General features: G+C 35.9%; 2 protein-coding genes across 2 annotated transcripts in view; both read right to left on the bottom strand.

Annotated features, from left to right (window-relative positions):
- Positions 1–15,192, bottom strand: part of glb1l (galactosidase, beta 1-like) — a 131,447-nt gene that overhangs the window by 15,674 nt on the left and 100,581 nt on the right. The window lies entirely within an intron of this gene.
- LOC103044800 (heat shock 70 kDa protein 12A-like) lies at positions 5,651–13,429 on the bottom strand. The gene is made up of 4 exons (XM_049484712.1): positions 13,163–13,429; positions 10,902–11,126; positions 8,222–8,396; positions 5,651–7,516 (listed from the first exon to the last, which is right to left on the bottom strand). The coding sequence occupies exons 1-4, from the start codon at positions 13,427–13,429 to the stop codon at positions 6,483–6,485; spliced, it is 1,701 nt and encodes a 566-aa protein (XP_049340669.1). The 3' UTR covers positions 5,651–6,482.

Here is a 15,192-nt window from a genome sequence, read left to right as displayed (position 1 = left end):
TTTGATCACTTTCACCATTGCTACCAAATATCATTTCATCATCATCCACTTTTATCATCATCATCCCAATCATTATTTACACCATTTACATATCACAATCATCTGAATCTTCACTATCACACTCAGTTATCACACAGTTATCACCAAAATTGCAATCATCATTAGAATCATCTTCGCAATCACTGTCATTACCACCACCATCATTATCACCAATATTGGTGTATTTAGTTATGTATTTACATTTATATATTGGTATAATTTCAAGAGAGTGATTATTTGGGTGAGGAGATTGTGTATATTGGGATGTTGCATGCTGGAACTGCCAGTAATGCTCTCTATAGACTGTGTGTGTGTGTGTGTGTGTGTGTGTGTGTGTGTGTGTGTGTGTGTGTGTGTGTTTGTGTGTGTGTGTGTGTTAAAAGCTTCTTTTCAAAGCAGTGCAGCTGGACACTATTGAGCTATTATGCTGCCATTATACCTTTTAGCTGAGTAAGCACACACACACACACACACACACACACACACACACACACAATGGGTATATGGTTTGTATATACATGTATAGGTCTGAAAGCTTTGCATTAACACACTCACAAGCTGTAGGGGGCAGCAGGGAGCTGTATTACAGTTCTTTACCTGTTGCTTTGATTTTGAAGAGTCATTAGAGATATGCACATCTAGGTATGTTTTTTATATTCCATTCTAAAGAAATGTAGAACTATTAACGATTTGTTGACTATAGTGAATTAATTGTGATGTTTGTACTTGTAACTGATGTGACATTTGGTGGTAAAAATAATGCAGCTTTTGTGTAGTTAATACATTGCACATCTGATGAGATCTGATTATGGTGATATGGTATGGATGTGTCTTTAAATACTACAGACATTTTTGTTTGGCTTTGTCTAGTGAAGGCCAGTTCTCAGTAAGTACATTCCACCACTGCCATTCTAGACTCAGGCCTGTCACATTACACAGCAGAATTTTAGCACAACCATTCTAATCCTGTTTTTTCCCCCTTCTTTTCTATTCTTTCTCTCTTTCTGTATCTCTTTCGCATGTACCCAGATGCCCTGTTCCTCCTGTTGTGTCCTGATGTTGCCCAGCTTGGTTCTCCAGTGTCCTGCTACCCACTGTGATGCATTCCTGCTCTGGATATATGCATTTACTCTTATTTAATTTCAGCTCGTTTTCATTCCGGCTTCTCATCGTTCAATAAAACCCCTATCCAGATAAACCTCTACATCCAGATAGAGTGAACCTTATTGTGATTGGATGTAGAGAAGTATAAACATATACCATTCTGACTCCCTATTGGTTTCTGGTTCTGTTGGTTTATACTTGTATACAGCTGAAACACTGGGGAGCCTAGTGCATCCTACATTTATCAACATTAACATTTTAATAACCAGTCAATTATGCTGAGAAATGAAAAATCATGCTCACAAGGACCACTGGCTGACCACATTAAGGATGTAGCACTAGGCTTATTGGATTACTTGCAGATTAATGTCTGATTATCTTTTGTGGCTTAGCATGAAAATATTTCACCTAAAGGGGCTCATGATTATAGATTATTATATTAGATAGACTTTAAGTTTTTCTGTTTGTCCACGCTGAAATAACCTTGAATAACACCTGCAAGTATAAAATCCTTTCACTTGACTTCAGATAAATAGGCCAGAAGTACAATAAAATTCTTAATCCTAATGTTTAACTTTAACAGCGTGCTACAAGGGCAATAAAGGTCAACTGTGGTTATTTTCAGTTCTAAAAGTTTCCTGAAGTAACAGAGTTTTGATTTCTGAACGTTTCTTGAAGTAACAGATGCACACAGGCCAATATACTCAGCAATCTCTTGTGAACCCATAAAGCTACATTATACCATGACAACCGTACCAAGTTAGTCAAGCAGATCAGAATCGTCTAGATTTGTCTAGATCTTTAGTCTAAGCACCGGAAAATGACAGAAAGGTGCTGAAAGGAAAGACTAGGTGACCACATTAAGCATGTGCTATATTTGTTGGTTTAGCATGCATAGGCTTGAACTGATGGGACTGAGATTCGTAGGCAAGAACAGTTCACAGCACCAAATGTGTCTGCAATAGCAAACATGTTGAAATGTCTGTGCTTTACAACAGGATAAATGTAATATCGATGTGGCATATTCCACCAAATCAGTGCCATTTCCTCCCCCAGGAAATTGCATGTAAAACTGTACATAACTGTACAACTGTATAACTGCATGTACACTAAAAATAACTGTAAAATACATTTTATTATGAAGCATAGTGTCTTGTACATTGACATAATTGCAAAAGTAAGATACATATATATATGTTTTTCTTACCTCAGCCTTTTTCCTATTAGCTACAAAACCATAATCAACTGTAGGGCAAACTAAGCTTGATAAAAGTAGGAACATTAGGTAGCTGTGTACAAGTCATACCACTTTGGACTATGTTTTTATATTTCATCTTCACTTGCTTCCATGTGCATTTAATCCCACTTGGATTACACCTAGGTTAATTTAAAAAAAGAAAAGTTTACAAATCAAGACAAATAAAAATGTTTAAATAAGAATAACAACTAAACAATTAAAATATTTTTCCATATCTTTTCACTAAGTGTATTGTTGTGAGTTTTTAATTTTTATTGTAACTCACGCATTGACTCTGTCAGCTATTTTTGCCCAAGCTGACTCCTTTGCTTTGCTTTGCTGCTGAATTGCTTTTATGCCTGATTATGATTTCATACTCTGCATAAGCAGACATTAATATTTCCTGCTTAATGGGGTGAAATATGATGCCTTGTGCTTTCCCTCATTCATTTTCATGGTCAATCCCTGTTTCAGCGCTCTTTTGAGAATGGCTGTTTATAGGTAGCCGAGAACGCGCTTCATCTGGGTTTAACCTAATCAGAGTTGAGTAACCTAACTCTGATCAGCTGCTGTGGAACTGAAAACTCTGAGTATTACGCGGTGAGGTAAGTCAACTCGGAGTTCAGGGTCAGATTTGGAGTTTGTTGAACCCGCTTTCTGGAATACCCTCAGATCTCAAGATTAACCTTTTATCATAACAATATGTGATATCGGCGTGAACAGTGGTCATTTGCCCATTATTTTATTGTTCTTATCATTTTGTAGAACAACACGGAAGAGATTAGATAAGTGGGGCATTATTCCTTTGTGATATCAGATCATGTAAACCCATAAATCTATATTATACAGTATGAAGATTTGTTTGACCTCAAACGAGACACACACATATTGATCCAGTCAATGTTTTTACTGCTAAATAATCTGTTCATAAATCTGTTCTAAATTACTGTTATAGAGTTCAGGTTCAAGTTTTCTGGATGTTCTTAGAAGGATGTTCTTACGCTAACCTTCCTGGAAACTTTTCAAAACATTGCCAAACATTCTTTGTGTGCAGGCTTGTAAAACAAAGTGCAGGGAAGTCTAGCAGTTTCTATCAGTGTTGCTCTGTTCACAAGGATTTTCAGCTGTTCTTGCAGATCTGCACAATTAGGTGTTCTGTTTGGATGTATGATCATTGTGGGACTATGTTATTTAAACAGAGATTACTTTCTCCATCCAACTTTCTCCTTATGCTTTCTGCTGTATTTATTCTAAAACTTACAATTCCATTAGTTCTTTGTTGGCTTTAGGCCTATGAAATTTGTGCTTGACAAATAGACAGATAGTGGTTAAACTCTAAATTTTGGTTATTGAACAAGGCCGATGGCTATAGACTCAACGGCTGTTCTGGACTTTTCCAGAATGCACAGATTGCCCCTGGTCTAATATGAGCTCTTCTATATAATTAAATCATGTCCATCGGACTGAACAAATGTACAACTGTTCCTCTGTTGCTGTTCTTCAGTGATGACTGAATGAATTAGCATGTAAAGTATGGTGAAATTGTTGGGTTGGTGTTTGTTGTAGAATGGACAGTTGGGCAACACACTGTGCGTAAAAGGTTCCTAAATTCAGACACATGTATTGAAAATGCTGGAGAATGAAAGGATCATTCTCCCAGAGAGAGGGCATAGAAAAGACCGGCCTCCTTTACACTTTCATATGGGGATTTATTTTGCTCACAGGTTCATTTAATAGACTAAATAATAACTGGTTTGATTTGCTGGAAAGGAGAAAATATAGTTTACTGCTTGTTTTTGTGACTGTTCCTGTTTGAATATCCTTGAAAGAGGCATGCATGATCATAGACACAAGTAACAGAAGTATACTTTTTAACCTTGATATTTCACCTCATGCATGTAAAAAAATGTGATGACTGGCAATAAAGATTTAACTTTCGTCATATGCTCAGTCCTTTTATTATTTTAATACTTTTGGATAGAGGAGATTAGCATAGAAGAGATTAGATTAGATAAGCAGGATCTTTATCAATTTTGATATGACAGTCTATTGCACTTATTGACACGTAGACTCAGCATTCCTATGTGATATCAGATTTTGTGAACAAATGAATCTAATTTTAATTATTTGATCATCTGCAACAATGTTTACTTACCTCAAATCAAAGTTTTTTTTCTGACACAATTCCTATGTACATGAGCATCTGGATCTGCAGCCTTTATCTTGTTGTGAATAAAATATGGGTCTAAGAGATTTGCAAATTATTGCATTTTGTTTTTACTTGGTGTAAATTACCAAAGGTTAAGGTAAGCAAGTAAATTTCCATCCTAGTCTTAAAAATAAACCATGGCCCCTATTTTAGTGATCTTTAGGTAAGCAGTGAACTGTGCACTATGCAGCTTTATTTAGGGCATGTCAGTGTGTTTTTGCTATTGTAACAATCAGAAAAAGTACTCAAAATGAGCAAAAGGCATGTACTAATTCTCTTTGTTAATCATGGGTGTGTTGTAGGCATTGTTTTGTCATAAAGTAGCTTTACAGGAATCCAGTAACAGGACAAGAAATCTATGATACATTAAGTATACAATACATAAAAACATTTCTCATTCCTGCTTCTGAACATTTTGTAAAAACAAAATGCATTGATTTGCAAATCACCTTGGAAAGGTTCAAACAAAAAAAAAAGGCTGTTTCCGGGAACAGAATTGTTATTTTATTTATTATTCTGTTTATGGTTGTTGTAAAAGTTGAGTATCGATCAGGGATGTATGTGTGCTGGGCACGTGCAGCATGCCTGTGCCAGACGTTGTTTTATTGAGGCAGTTGATATACAAAGCTAAATGTCATCTGTATAGCAGTGAAAATGAATAACCCTACTTATACTGACATACAGATTATTTTACACACCAAGACAAAAAATAACAGAACCAGAATTGAACATTTGTTATTTAAATAGTATTAAACTAACCAGTCCAATAGAAACTAAACCAAGTAAATTTCTAACTTATCGGGTAAGAATCATGTGTTCTGTGGTCAAAGACAGCAGAAAGATCAAACAGATCATTTTGTCTGTTATAAATTCTGTATTAATTGTCCAATAACGTGTAAACATTTTTCTGTAAAGGATATGATCTACAAGATGCTCATATGTTAGCTTGGTATTCCGAAGGTTTTTTTATTGGACATAATGCAGCTCAAAACACATTTACATTTATTATCAAACACTTTCAGATGTTTAAACCTTTGGTTTATTTCATGATCAGGGAATCTCTTTACAACAAATAATTGATTGTACAGCTGTAAATACTAAACAAAATATAAAAAAAAAAAATTGTAAATAACAATCAGCATATATGCAGCTGAAACACTAGGTAGCCTATTGCATCCCAAATTTATCAGCATTAACATTTTAATAATATAACATTATAGTCATTATGGCTTTTAGAAAAATGTGTTTAGGAGAGGGGGTGGTGCACTATAGGCATGGGCATGGCCTTCTTAATGTCTTTATTTTTTCCCCTTACACTACTTTACTTTTATACTTAAAAGTAGTTTTGATTTGGTTTGATTTGGCACTTTAAGTATTTGACACAGAAGTATTTCACTTTTTTTAAACTTCATTAAAGAGCAATTATTCTGATGACTCTTCAATAAAGGCAATTTAAGTGCAAGTGTAAACCAGTAGAACAATGTACCACAACAACAACCAGCTAACCATCTAACCAGTTCCTGTTCTCTTCAATTTCTCACATACACCTCTACCTTCTTAGAATCTTCTCCTGCTTTGTGGCCATCAGTTTTTAAATGTCCAGATTTTTATCGCAGGGTCTTTTCCTAATTAAGGTCTGAAACCATGGCAAACCGTGACTACTCATGTAACTATTTACAATGTAAAAAAATCTTAATTTGTGGTGCCAGGATTTTATTATATATTATTTTTATTTTAGACTCTTTTTGTCTGTTCATCAAAATACTAATTACAAAGTAATTGTAAAAAATAAATTAAAATTTTCTTACTCAGAACATTCTTTAAAAAAAATTTAATCATCCTGTCAGTTTACAGAACATGTTCAGCTATTTTGTTTTTCTAGAATCAGACAAATTACTTGAACATGAAGTCCAGTTTGACTGAGCTGGTCTTACCAGAATCAACATCTGTGGCAGTCGCCTGCATCTCAGTGAAACCAAACTTAATTTTAAGATTTACTGAACGAGGGCTGCCCTCTTTGATCACTGGCATTGAGACGGTTAAAGACCCAATCTTTGTCATTCCTGGCTCATCTAGGAACTCAGGGGTTTTGCTCTCAGTGTAGTAAAAACGGAAACACGCTGCTCTTTGGTCTCTCTCAACTGGAGAGACGACGTACTCCCGGACTTCATCAAAGAAGACAGATTCGTCCTTCTTTACAAAACAGTGAAAGCAAACATCACAGTACACCTTTCCCTCTTTTGTCACATATTTGCGCTTGCCCTTGTGTTTGGTCTCATCAAATAAGTGTGCGATTCCAATTCCATAAGTGAACAGACTGATTCGTGAGAGCACTACATTCGGCATCATCCCAAATGTAATGGCTCCTCTCAGAACAGCCATCTGAGCCTCAACAGGACAGAGCACCTTAAACTTCTTCCCAAACTTCTTTTTAATGAAGCTGTTCACATACGGACTCAGAGCAAAGCCTCCAACTAAGAAGAGGTAATCGATTTTAAGTTTGTTGTTTTTCAGTATGTCTTTAATCAGACTCTCTATGCTACTGAGACTATCATCATGTAGGGATCTCAGCTTTTGCCCTGACAGTATGATTTGTCCCCCGTCCCAGACGGCATCATTGTTATCCTCAAAGTAGTCTTCTATATCCTGATCTCTGCTAGCTATCTGCTGTAAACTATATGGACACTGCACCAACACTTCCCCCTCATAACGTTTACAGTTTGAAAACTCATACATTAACCTCTGCAGCTCACTGGGGTGATTCTCCTCAAACTCATCAAACACTTTTTCAGAGAACAGCTCTCTGAGGAACGTCTTGAAGTTCGTGTCCACTGTCTGACCACCCCTGTCACTTCCAGAAACCCTGTGCAGTTCTTTTAGATGACCATCTTTTACCACCTCATGCACTGTGATGTCGATGGTTCCACCTAAAAAAACAAAAACAGAATAAAATATCAACCATGTCTAAAATTAAGTGAATCAGTACTGATAAAACATATGCAAATATGTAATCTGATTAGACACCAGTGGTTAGAAACAAGTGTTTCCCCATTGCCCTATATATTTTTTTAATAGGCTACTTTTGGTTAGTGTACCTCTTGGTGAGAAACTTATAAACATGCCTCTATGATGCACTTATAGACATTTTGCCCAGCTAACAAACTTTAAGAGGGGGAACATTATTGCACTGAAAGAAGCAGGATGGTCAAGTGGACTCCTGCAGCTAGGCTGTACATCAGATGCTTCAATGCTGCTGTGGATGAGAAATGTGGCCTGCTATGAACTGGAATTATATTGTCTTTAACAACAATCTAGGTTCACTTTGGGATCTGATGAAAGTTTTAGTATGCACTTAAATTCTGCCTTTGCTGTTGAGTGATGGTTTGGTCAGTTCGTATATGGCAGTCTGAGATATGGGCAGGACATCCAGCAGCCACAAGTGTTGCAACCCATAGTATCTTATCAGCAGGATAATGCTCACTCACACACAGCAAGGGTTTTCCAGGAATGTCTTTGCCAGGTTGCAACAAGCCCCTGGCCTGCTATGTTGCCAAATATTTCGCCAATCAATTATTTCTTTATTCACTACAGAACATTGGATTGGTTAATTCAGTTATAGAGCCAGTACGTACCTCCACAGTCCACCACCATGTACTGTGTTCCTAAAACTTCATTTATTGCCTCTGCTTCTGTAAGATCTCCTTCCACAAAACCATCACTTGGTAGCTGCCTGCACCACACAGATGCAGCTTCAGGTTCCAGAGCTATGATCAGTTTTTCTGTGTCAGCTTCTGTCACCAGACCCGCCTACCCGTACAAAAAAAGAAATATTCTATTAGTATATTTCATTTAATCTAAAAGCAAGAGAGTATGCTTCATTTACTGTTATGTACTTTATCAGAGATATACTAACCAATACTATAATTAACCAAGTACACAGCAGTTTAGTTTGACCTATATGTGTACTTAATATTTTGTTTTAAATATACGTGAGTAAAGCTACACATTTTTGCTATAAAGGTTTTGTACATTTGGCTTGTGGTTTGAGATGAAATAATACAGTACAACTGAACCTGAACTTATATACAGTGTTATTAACGGTAGGTTTAACGTTGATTTTACTGACAGTAGAAAGAATAGTCTATAAGACTTCTTGCAGGAAGATACAGCTTTATTCAGAGTTGTCGTGTGGACTGAGGTAGCCTGGCTGGCCCCCATGTCCAAGATGACTACGACTGTATGACTCCAACTGAACCCTGACCTCTAACCCACAGTCTTGAATAAGTATTGATCAGGTGTTCACTAAAACCTACTGCACAGGCAGAAACCTAAATACACAGTAGTTTTAGGAAAATGTGTTCGGCATATTCATTATCAGGATGAGTGTTCAAAGAAACCAAATATGGTCGGTTACCCAAATGGCAGAGAACAATTGTGGCGACAGTGGGGAAACATAATCTTCGAGGAAGAAATGCGGTAGAAAAAAAATCTTGAATGATTGTAATTGGTTATTACTTAAATGTTTGGTGAAATCAAATGGTAGAAAAATAGCACTAGAATTCAGGAATTTGTTTAATAGTGAAATTAAGAGCATTTCCACATGCACAGCTGGCCACCGATGTCAACAGGTGTAAATTTCTGGTTGAGTGTTGGTCATGACGTCAGATAAAAAAAAAATGATGTCAGGAGATAACATCTAATACTGTTAAGTGCCAGTAGGAATGTTAAGGGAACTCAAGGGATTGAGACTAAACAGCTGTGTAGCTGTGATCTGGGGTTGATGCTGCAGTTGGTCTGCAGGTTTAGGTTCAGCAACAGTATGTGCTGAAAGAATGAGGTCAGCTGACTACCTGAATATTCTGAATATAGACCAGATTATACCATCAATTGATTTTTTTTTCCCCTGATGACACCGCTATATTCCAAGATGATAATGGCAGGATTCATGGGGCTGGAATTGTGAAAGAGTTCAGGGTTCAGGGAGCATCAGATCATCATTTTCACACATGGATTGAGAGAGTTCACCACAGAGTCCAGATCTTAACCTCATTGAGAATCTTTGGGATGTGCTGGAGAAGGCTTTGCAGCCCAACCAAATATTAGAGTGTGTGACCTTCTTTCACTTGGGAAATATACTTTATATAATTTATATAATATCTGTTTGATCTGTCATGTCCATAAAAAAGCATGGCCTTGAATTATAAAAAGTAATGTGAACACTGCAAAATCGTTTAATATAATTAAATTACGCCCCCCTCCTGAGCTATTTAGAATATTTATTTTTATACTCCAATTTCAAGCTCTGAATATTTGGATTATTTAAAGGCTATTTAAAAGTGTATAATTGCATTATTATAACATTATTTTATCATTATACCTGTAAGGGTTCGTGCCCAGCGTACTTTGACCAGCACTGACGACTGAATAGGTTGATCCCCAACACTTGGGGACAATAGTATTTAAGAAAAGCAGATCAGTCACTTAGTACTGCATCTTTGGCTTAGTTGAGAGCGGATCTATGCTGTTTTTTCCATGAGCTTATGTTCTCAAATATCTAAGCTGTCTGTCCTCCCTTCCTGCCCAACCAGACTAATGCAGTTGGGGCACACCCGCACACCTCTCAGGAAAAGCCCACACCCGTTAGGGACCCTGGACCCTGAACAGGTCAAGGCTTTTTGACAGGACCTCACGGCAGGTTTGGGGCCATTGGGTGCCACTCCTTGGGGGAGGTCCTGTAAGGTCCTGTAAGGTCCTGGTTCCCCTACTTCCAAGTGGAACTGCTCCCCAATATCACAACCACTCTAGTTATTCATGTTTAGTTTCGGAAAGTCTTTTGTGTTTGCATCTCCCTGTTGTTAAAGAGCCATGCTTCCCTGGTTAGCTTTTGTTTACTTTCTCCCTTTCTCTTATTGCGCCCACTTTTGTTTTTCCACCTGTTTTCAAAGCCACATTCAGACATTTAGACCCAATTCACTAACCGGAGCAGCGGTATTTTACTGGGCTGCGACCCTGGTTTATTTTACTTATTATTTATTATTATTTTTCTCTTTCCTTTTTCTTCTTCGGTTTATCTCCTTTAAGATCCATTGTTTTGCACTTGGGTCCAACAATCCTCTGGGTTTGTTGGACTCCATTCCACTACAATATCAATGGGATTAAATGTTTAAAAATGGACAATAATGCAATTGATTGCAGACATTTCTGAAATAATATATTGTCCAAAACAATTATTTTGACAGGTCTTCTCACAGTAAAAATGTACAGTGAGGAAATAAAACAGTATGTGTCCATTTATCTGATGGATCATCTCACCTCTGTAGCTGCTTCTCTCATTAACTGTTTAGCTGCTTCGCTCCAAATGGCTGGAACCGTCAAAATCCACGTAGCATCAGAAGCTGAGTACTTCACTCCAGCGGTGTGTCTTCCAATCATCTCCAGGGCGTGATCTTTCATAAACCTTAAGCTCTCAGAGAACACTTTCAGAGCTCTCATTTTTTTACCGTTTTTGGCGGACATCATGAGGTCTCTGTGCAGCACCTGAGGAATAAATGTGTGTAGCTTAATCCTCTGAACTCAGTAAACTTATTAAACAATAAAAGTAAATATTAAACAATAAAATAAACAAATAAAATAAAAATATCTACTTTGTAAGATCTCAAGTATACATATAGTCACATGTTTGAGGTTATGGTTCAGATCAGCCATTTTGTACCCTGTTTTTCAAGAGCTCACATGTTCTCGTGAGCTAACGAGAATCCTTGCAATCCTCACGTGCCGATCCATGAAGAAGCTTTGCCGTAAGTTTATATTGTTTAAATATGTTGTCAAACATTGTAAATATGTTTATTTCTTGAATGTGTTATTGTTATATAATGATAGATGTCTAACTTAATTGAAATAGATATCCAATCAAGTGTTGCTCATTTTCTTTAATGGAAATGTCTATTTGTTTATTCAATTGTGTATTTAGCAGTAAGAAGTATTTTTGTATTTATTTCAGTTTTCACACAATAGAGAGCATTGGGAGCTCATGTTGCTCAGGACATCACAAGTAAAGAACTGTACACTGTACTTCAGCGCTTGTCTTCATTCAAGCCTCTTATATCTCAGTGTTTAGCTATCTGTCGATACATACAGCCCCACGTGTAAAGGGGACAGAATAGTAATTAACAATGGTTCCTTATCTGTTTTTATCTTATTTTGGAACTGTAAATAAAGTGTTTTTGTCATACACAAATTGATTGATTCTTATTATCTTATGGATGAGCCCAAGTCTTATTTCAAGAACAGTTTAAGTAGTTTATGTCCAAATGTTTTCTCAAAACCCCTTATTCTTTTTAAAATAATAACATAGAAAAAAATAACTTTGTTATTTCCCCTCACTACCTCTGACTGGTTTGGCAAAATCAATAAGGTTTGGGGAAATTATCACCATCTGTAGATCTGTCCTGTTATGAGTATAAATGTATAAATTACTAGAAATCCAGACTTGAGTAAAAGTACTAGTGCTTTATCAAAACAATGACTTGACTAGACACTGAGGTGTTCATTAAATCCCCACACTAATACTAAAGTTTTTAATATTTAAAACATTCCTCCTGGGCGCTGGAGTGCTCCAGCGGTCTAAAGCACAGCCAGTATGAGCAGGAGGTCGCAGGTTCGAGCATGGACTCTAAATTATTTTGAGAAGAGTTCCCAGGAATGGTGAGTGGGTCATAACAGAAGAATATATCATTTAGATTAAAATTGTAAAGAAATAAAACAACAAAACAAAGTTTTAAAACATATTTAGGTGTGACTATCCATCCATGTTTTATTTCAGTCATGTTCATTCTTACTTTTTTGCCCTCTGTGTGAAATTTGTGTTTTTATTTACACCATAATATTCAAACAAATCTTGTCTAATAGTGTCAGTTTTTATGAAATCATGTGGCATGACCACAAATATACAACTAATTTGGGGATTTCAGACAAGATGTTGCATTGTATGCTTATTTGCCAAGGTGTCATGTAAGCAGCCAATAGGAACCCTCATATAAAGTTACCATATTTTGGCATCATGTTTTATGACCCAAAGTTATATTTTTTGGGAACAAATTTTATATTTACCTTTTGTAAAAAGCTAGGTTAGAATACTATTTGCTTAACAGTCCTGGCTGTTTTCCTTTTTTTGTTGTTGTTGTTGTTTCATGATTTTTCCAAAAATAAATTAATTTTGTTTTATCTGACCACAAAATATTTTTCTTTTGCCTCAGTCTCTTTTTTAGTGTTCATGGAAATATCAAAATGCTTAAATGTTAAGGAAATACATTTTATACAAACCCTTAATGTTTGAACAAATGCAAAAGTTTTTTTTTATTTTTACCATTTTAAAATTGGCCTGCTGAAAATCCTTATGTCATTGATCCTTGTATGTTTCTATTAGCTTGGTCCAAATGTGTGTAATTACAGCCCAATATACAGCACTTAATTGCATTAAGTATTTAATTAAATATTTAATACATGATTACAAAATGACAAGCACAATTTAAGAATTTTTTCTCTCAGTTTCTACTTAAAGAAATATATCTTACCTTTCCATACAGCTTCATTTTGAAGTTGTCAAAGAAGTAGAGTTTCTTTGCCTCGTTCCTTTTCGTCTGTCTGGTGTAAGTCACTACAGCATCATAACCGAACTTTAAGAACTTTTCATTTTCATCAAACAAAATGCAGGTAGGAGTTTTGGGGGTTTCAGATTTCCATTTCGGCTGCCTAATCTGTTTTGAATCTGCAAATTTGAAGCAGTATCCAGAGAACGCCGTACCAAAATCTACAGCAATGAAAATTGTGGAGTCAGACATTTCTGCAGCAGCCCAACAATAATCCTGGTCAGATCTGAAGTCCAGAGTGAGAAGAAAAAACAAGCACATCTTAATAAAAACAGTTTACTATTTACTTTCATTTCTCTCAGTTCAGCCCTCTGGAAATTGCAGGGGGAGTGGTGGCCATTCTGGTTATAAACAGAGAAGTTAGTCTTCATTTCTTTAGTATTTGTTTTTGACCTTCCCACTTCTCTGTCGGCTCTCTGAAGGTAAGATTTTAAGATTTCCTAGAAGATTTATAGAAAACCATGAACATCCACACCAGGCTTCTCCACTGACAACAGAACTGAGAATAGAACCACAGTGGAGTGTTTATTTATTTTAATTTTTCCATTTTTTTAAATACCACAACAGGTCCACTATTATGTGAGAGTGGCAGACCTTAACTATCACTAATTTAACTTTGAAGAAGAAGAAATTGTTCAATTCTGACAATGAAAAGACATATTAAATTAATTAAAAGTAGATTACTAAATTAAAACACTTATGCTTCTCTTCTGCCAGTCTATTTCCCAGCATGTTGGAAATTCAATTACTGCATTGCAAAAAGTCCAAAAATTATAACATGCTCTTATAGCCTAAATCACTCGGGCCAGGCAAACAACCGTTTTATGTGATTACATTATTCCAAAATCACAACAAAAAAAACAAGCATAAAGTGGAGTCGATGTCAAAAAGCATTTAGCTGGTTCTGTACGTCATGTTTTATGTGATTTTATGATTGCATTGTTTGTTGTGTCAGATACGGTGTTGCAGAGACAGAAAACATGTCTTCAAGGTAAGAAAGCTGTATTAATAACAATAATTCTGTATTGTGTTTTCTAATCATTTAACTAGATATTTTTCTTTATCTCGCACACAGGCAATGAAACCCTCAAATCTTAAATGTACAAATTAAATAAGAATACTTTATCAGAACAGAAAAGTTCCATACTGCGTCAGAACCCAACTTACCAATGTAGTGTTTTGTGAATGAATCACCAAATTTGTTTACTTAAAAAACAGAAAGTAGGAGCAAACAGCATTAGCTTAGCTAACAGAAATACATTTTGTTCACAATAGGATGCACAAAAGCAGTGCTTTTCAACCTGTGGACTGCAGGGGGGCCGTAGGACAAAATTTATTTCCGCAAAGTAAAAATGATTTTAAAAATACAAATACTTTAGCAAATGTAATTTGAGGTGTGACGTAAATGAATGAGTGAAGCAGTTTTCCTGTTATGCGTTTACAAATCACAGATAAATGTTTAAAAACAGGGTCTTCTTTGACAACAAAGAAAACATGTTTGTATTTATGAGTATATATCATATATGTGACCCCTCTGATGCGGACCCCTTATGTTCCTCTGCCCTCGTTGGGAAGGATACGACACAGGATGGGATAATGCAGGTTTTTATTGCCTGTAATGAATAAGGCAGCCACAGGACAGATAATTTACATGTGCTTCGGTCAGCTTACAAGCACAGCAATGTGCACACACTCTACTGACCCTTAATACTCTTTTCAGATAAAACAATGAAATACACAATATACATCAGATAATACAATAATATTTCTATATAAAGTTTCTATATAAAATAATACAATTTTAACACATTTCTTCCTTAGTGATCGTATAGATTTTTCTCTTAATGCTTATTTCTAGTTTTTTATATATATATAATTATTTAGCTCTTTATATGTTTAAATCACTGCTACAAATCCCTTTTTAATATATAAACCATACAACACAATTAAAATGG

The sequence above is a fragment of the Astyanax mexicanus genome, chromosome 11 (genome assembly GCF_023375975.1).
Source record: "Astyanax mexicanus isolate ESR-SI-001 chromosome 11, AstMex3_surface, whole genome shotgun sequence".
Classification (NCBI taxonomy): Eukaryota; Metazoa; Chordata; class Actinopteri; order Characiformes; family Acestrorhamphidae; genus Astyanax; species Astyanax mexicanus.
Note: the sequence above shows the minus strand (reverse complement) of the source record. Positions and strands in the feature narration are given on the sequence as shown.

Coding starts and splice junctions, on each gene's coding strand:
- LOC103044800 (XM_049484712.1), bottom strand. CDS start 13,429: ATGTCTGACTCCACAATTTTCATTGCTGTAGATTTTGGTACGGCGTTC. Junction 11,127..13,162: donor AAATGAAGCTGTATGGAAAG/GTAAGATATATT, acceptor TTTATTCCTCAG/GTGCTGCACAGAGACCTCAT. Junction 8,397..10,901: donor TGAGAGAAGCAGCTACAGAG/GTGAGATGATCC, acceptor TTGTACGGGTAG/GCGGGTCTGGTGACAGAAGC.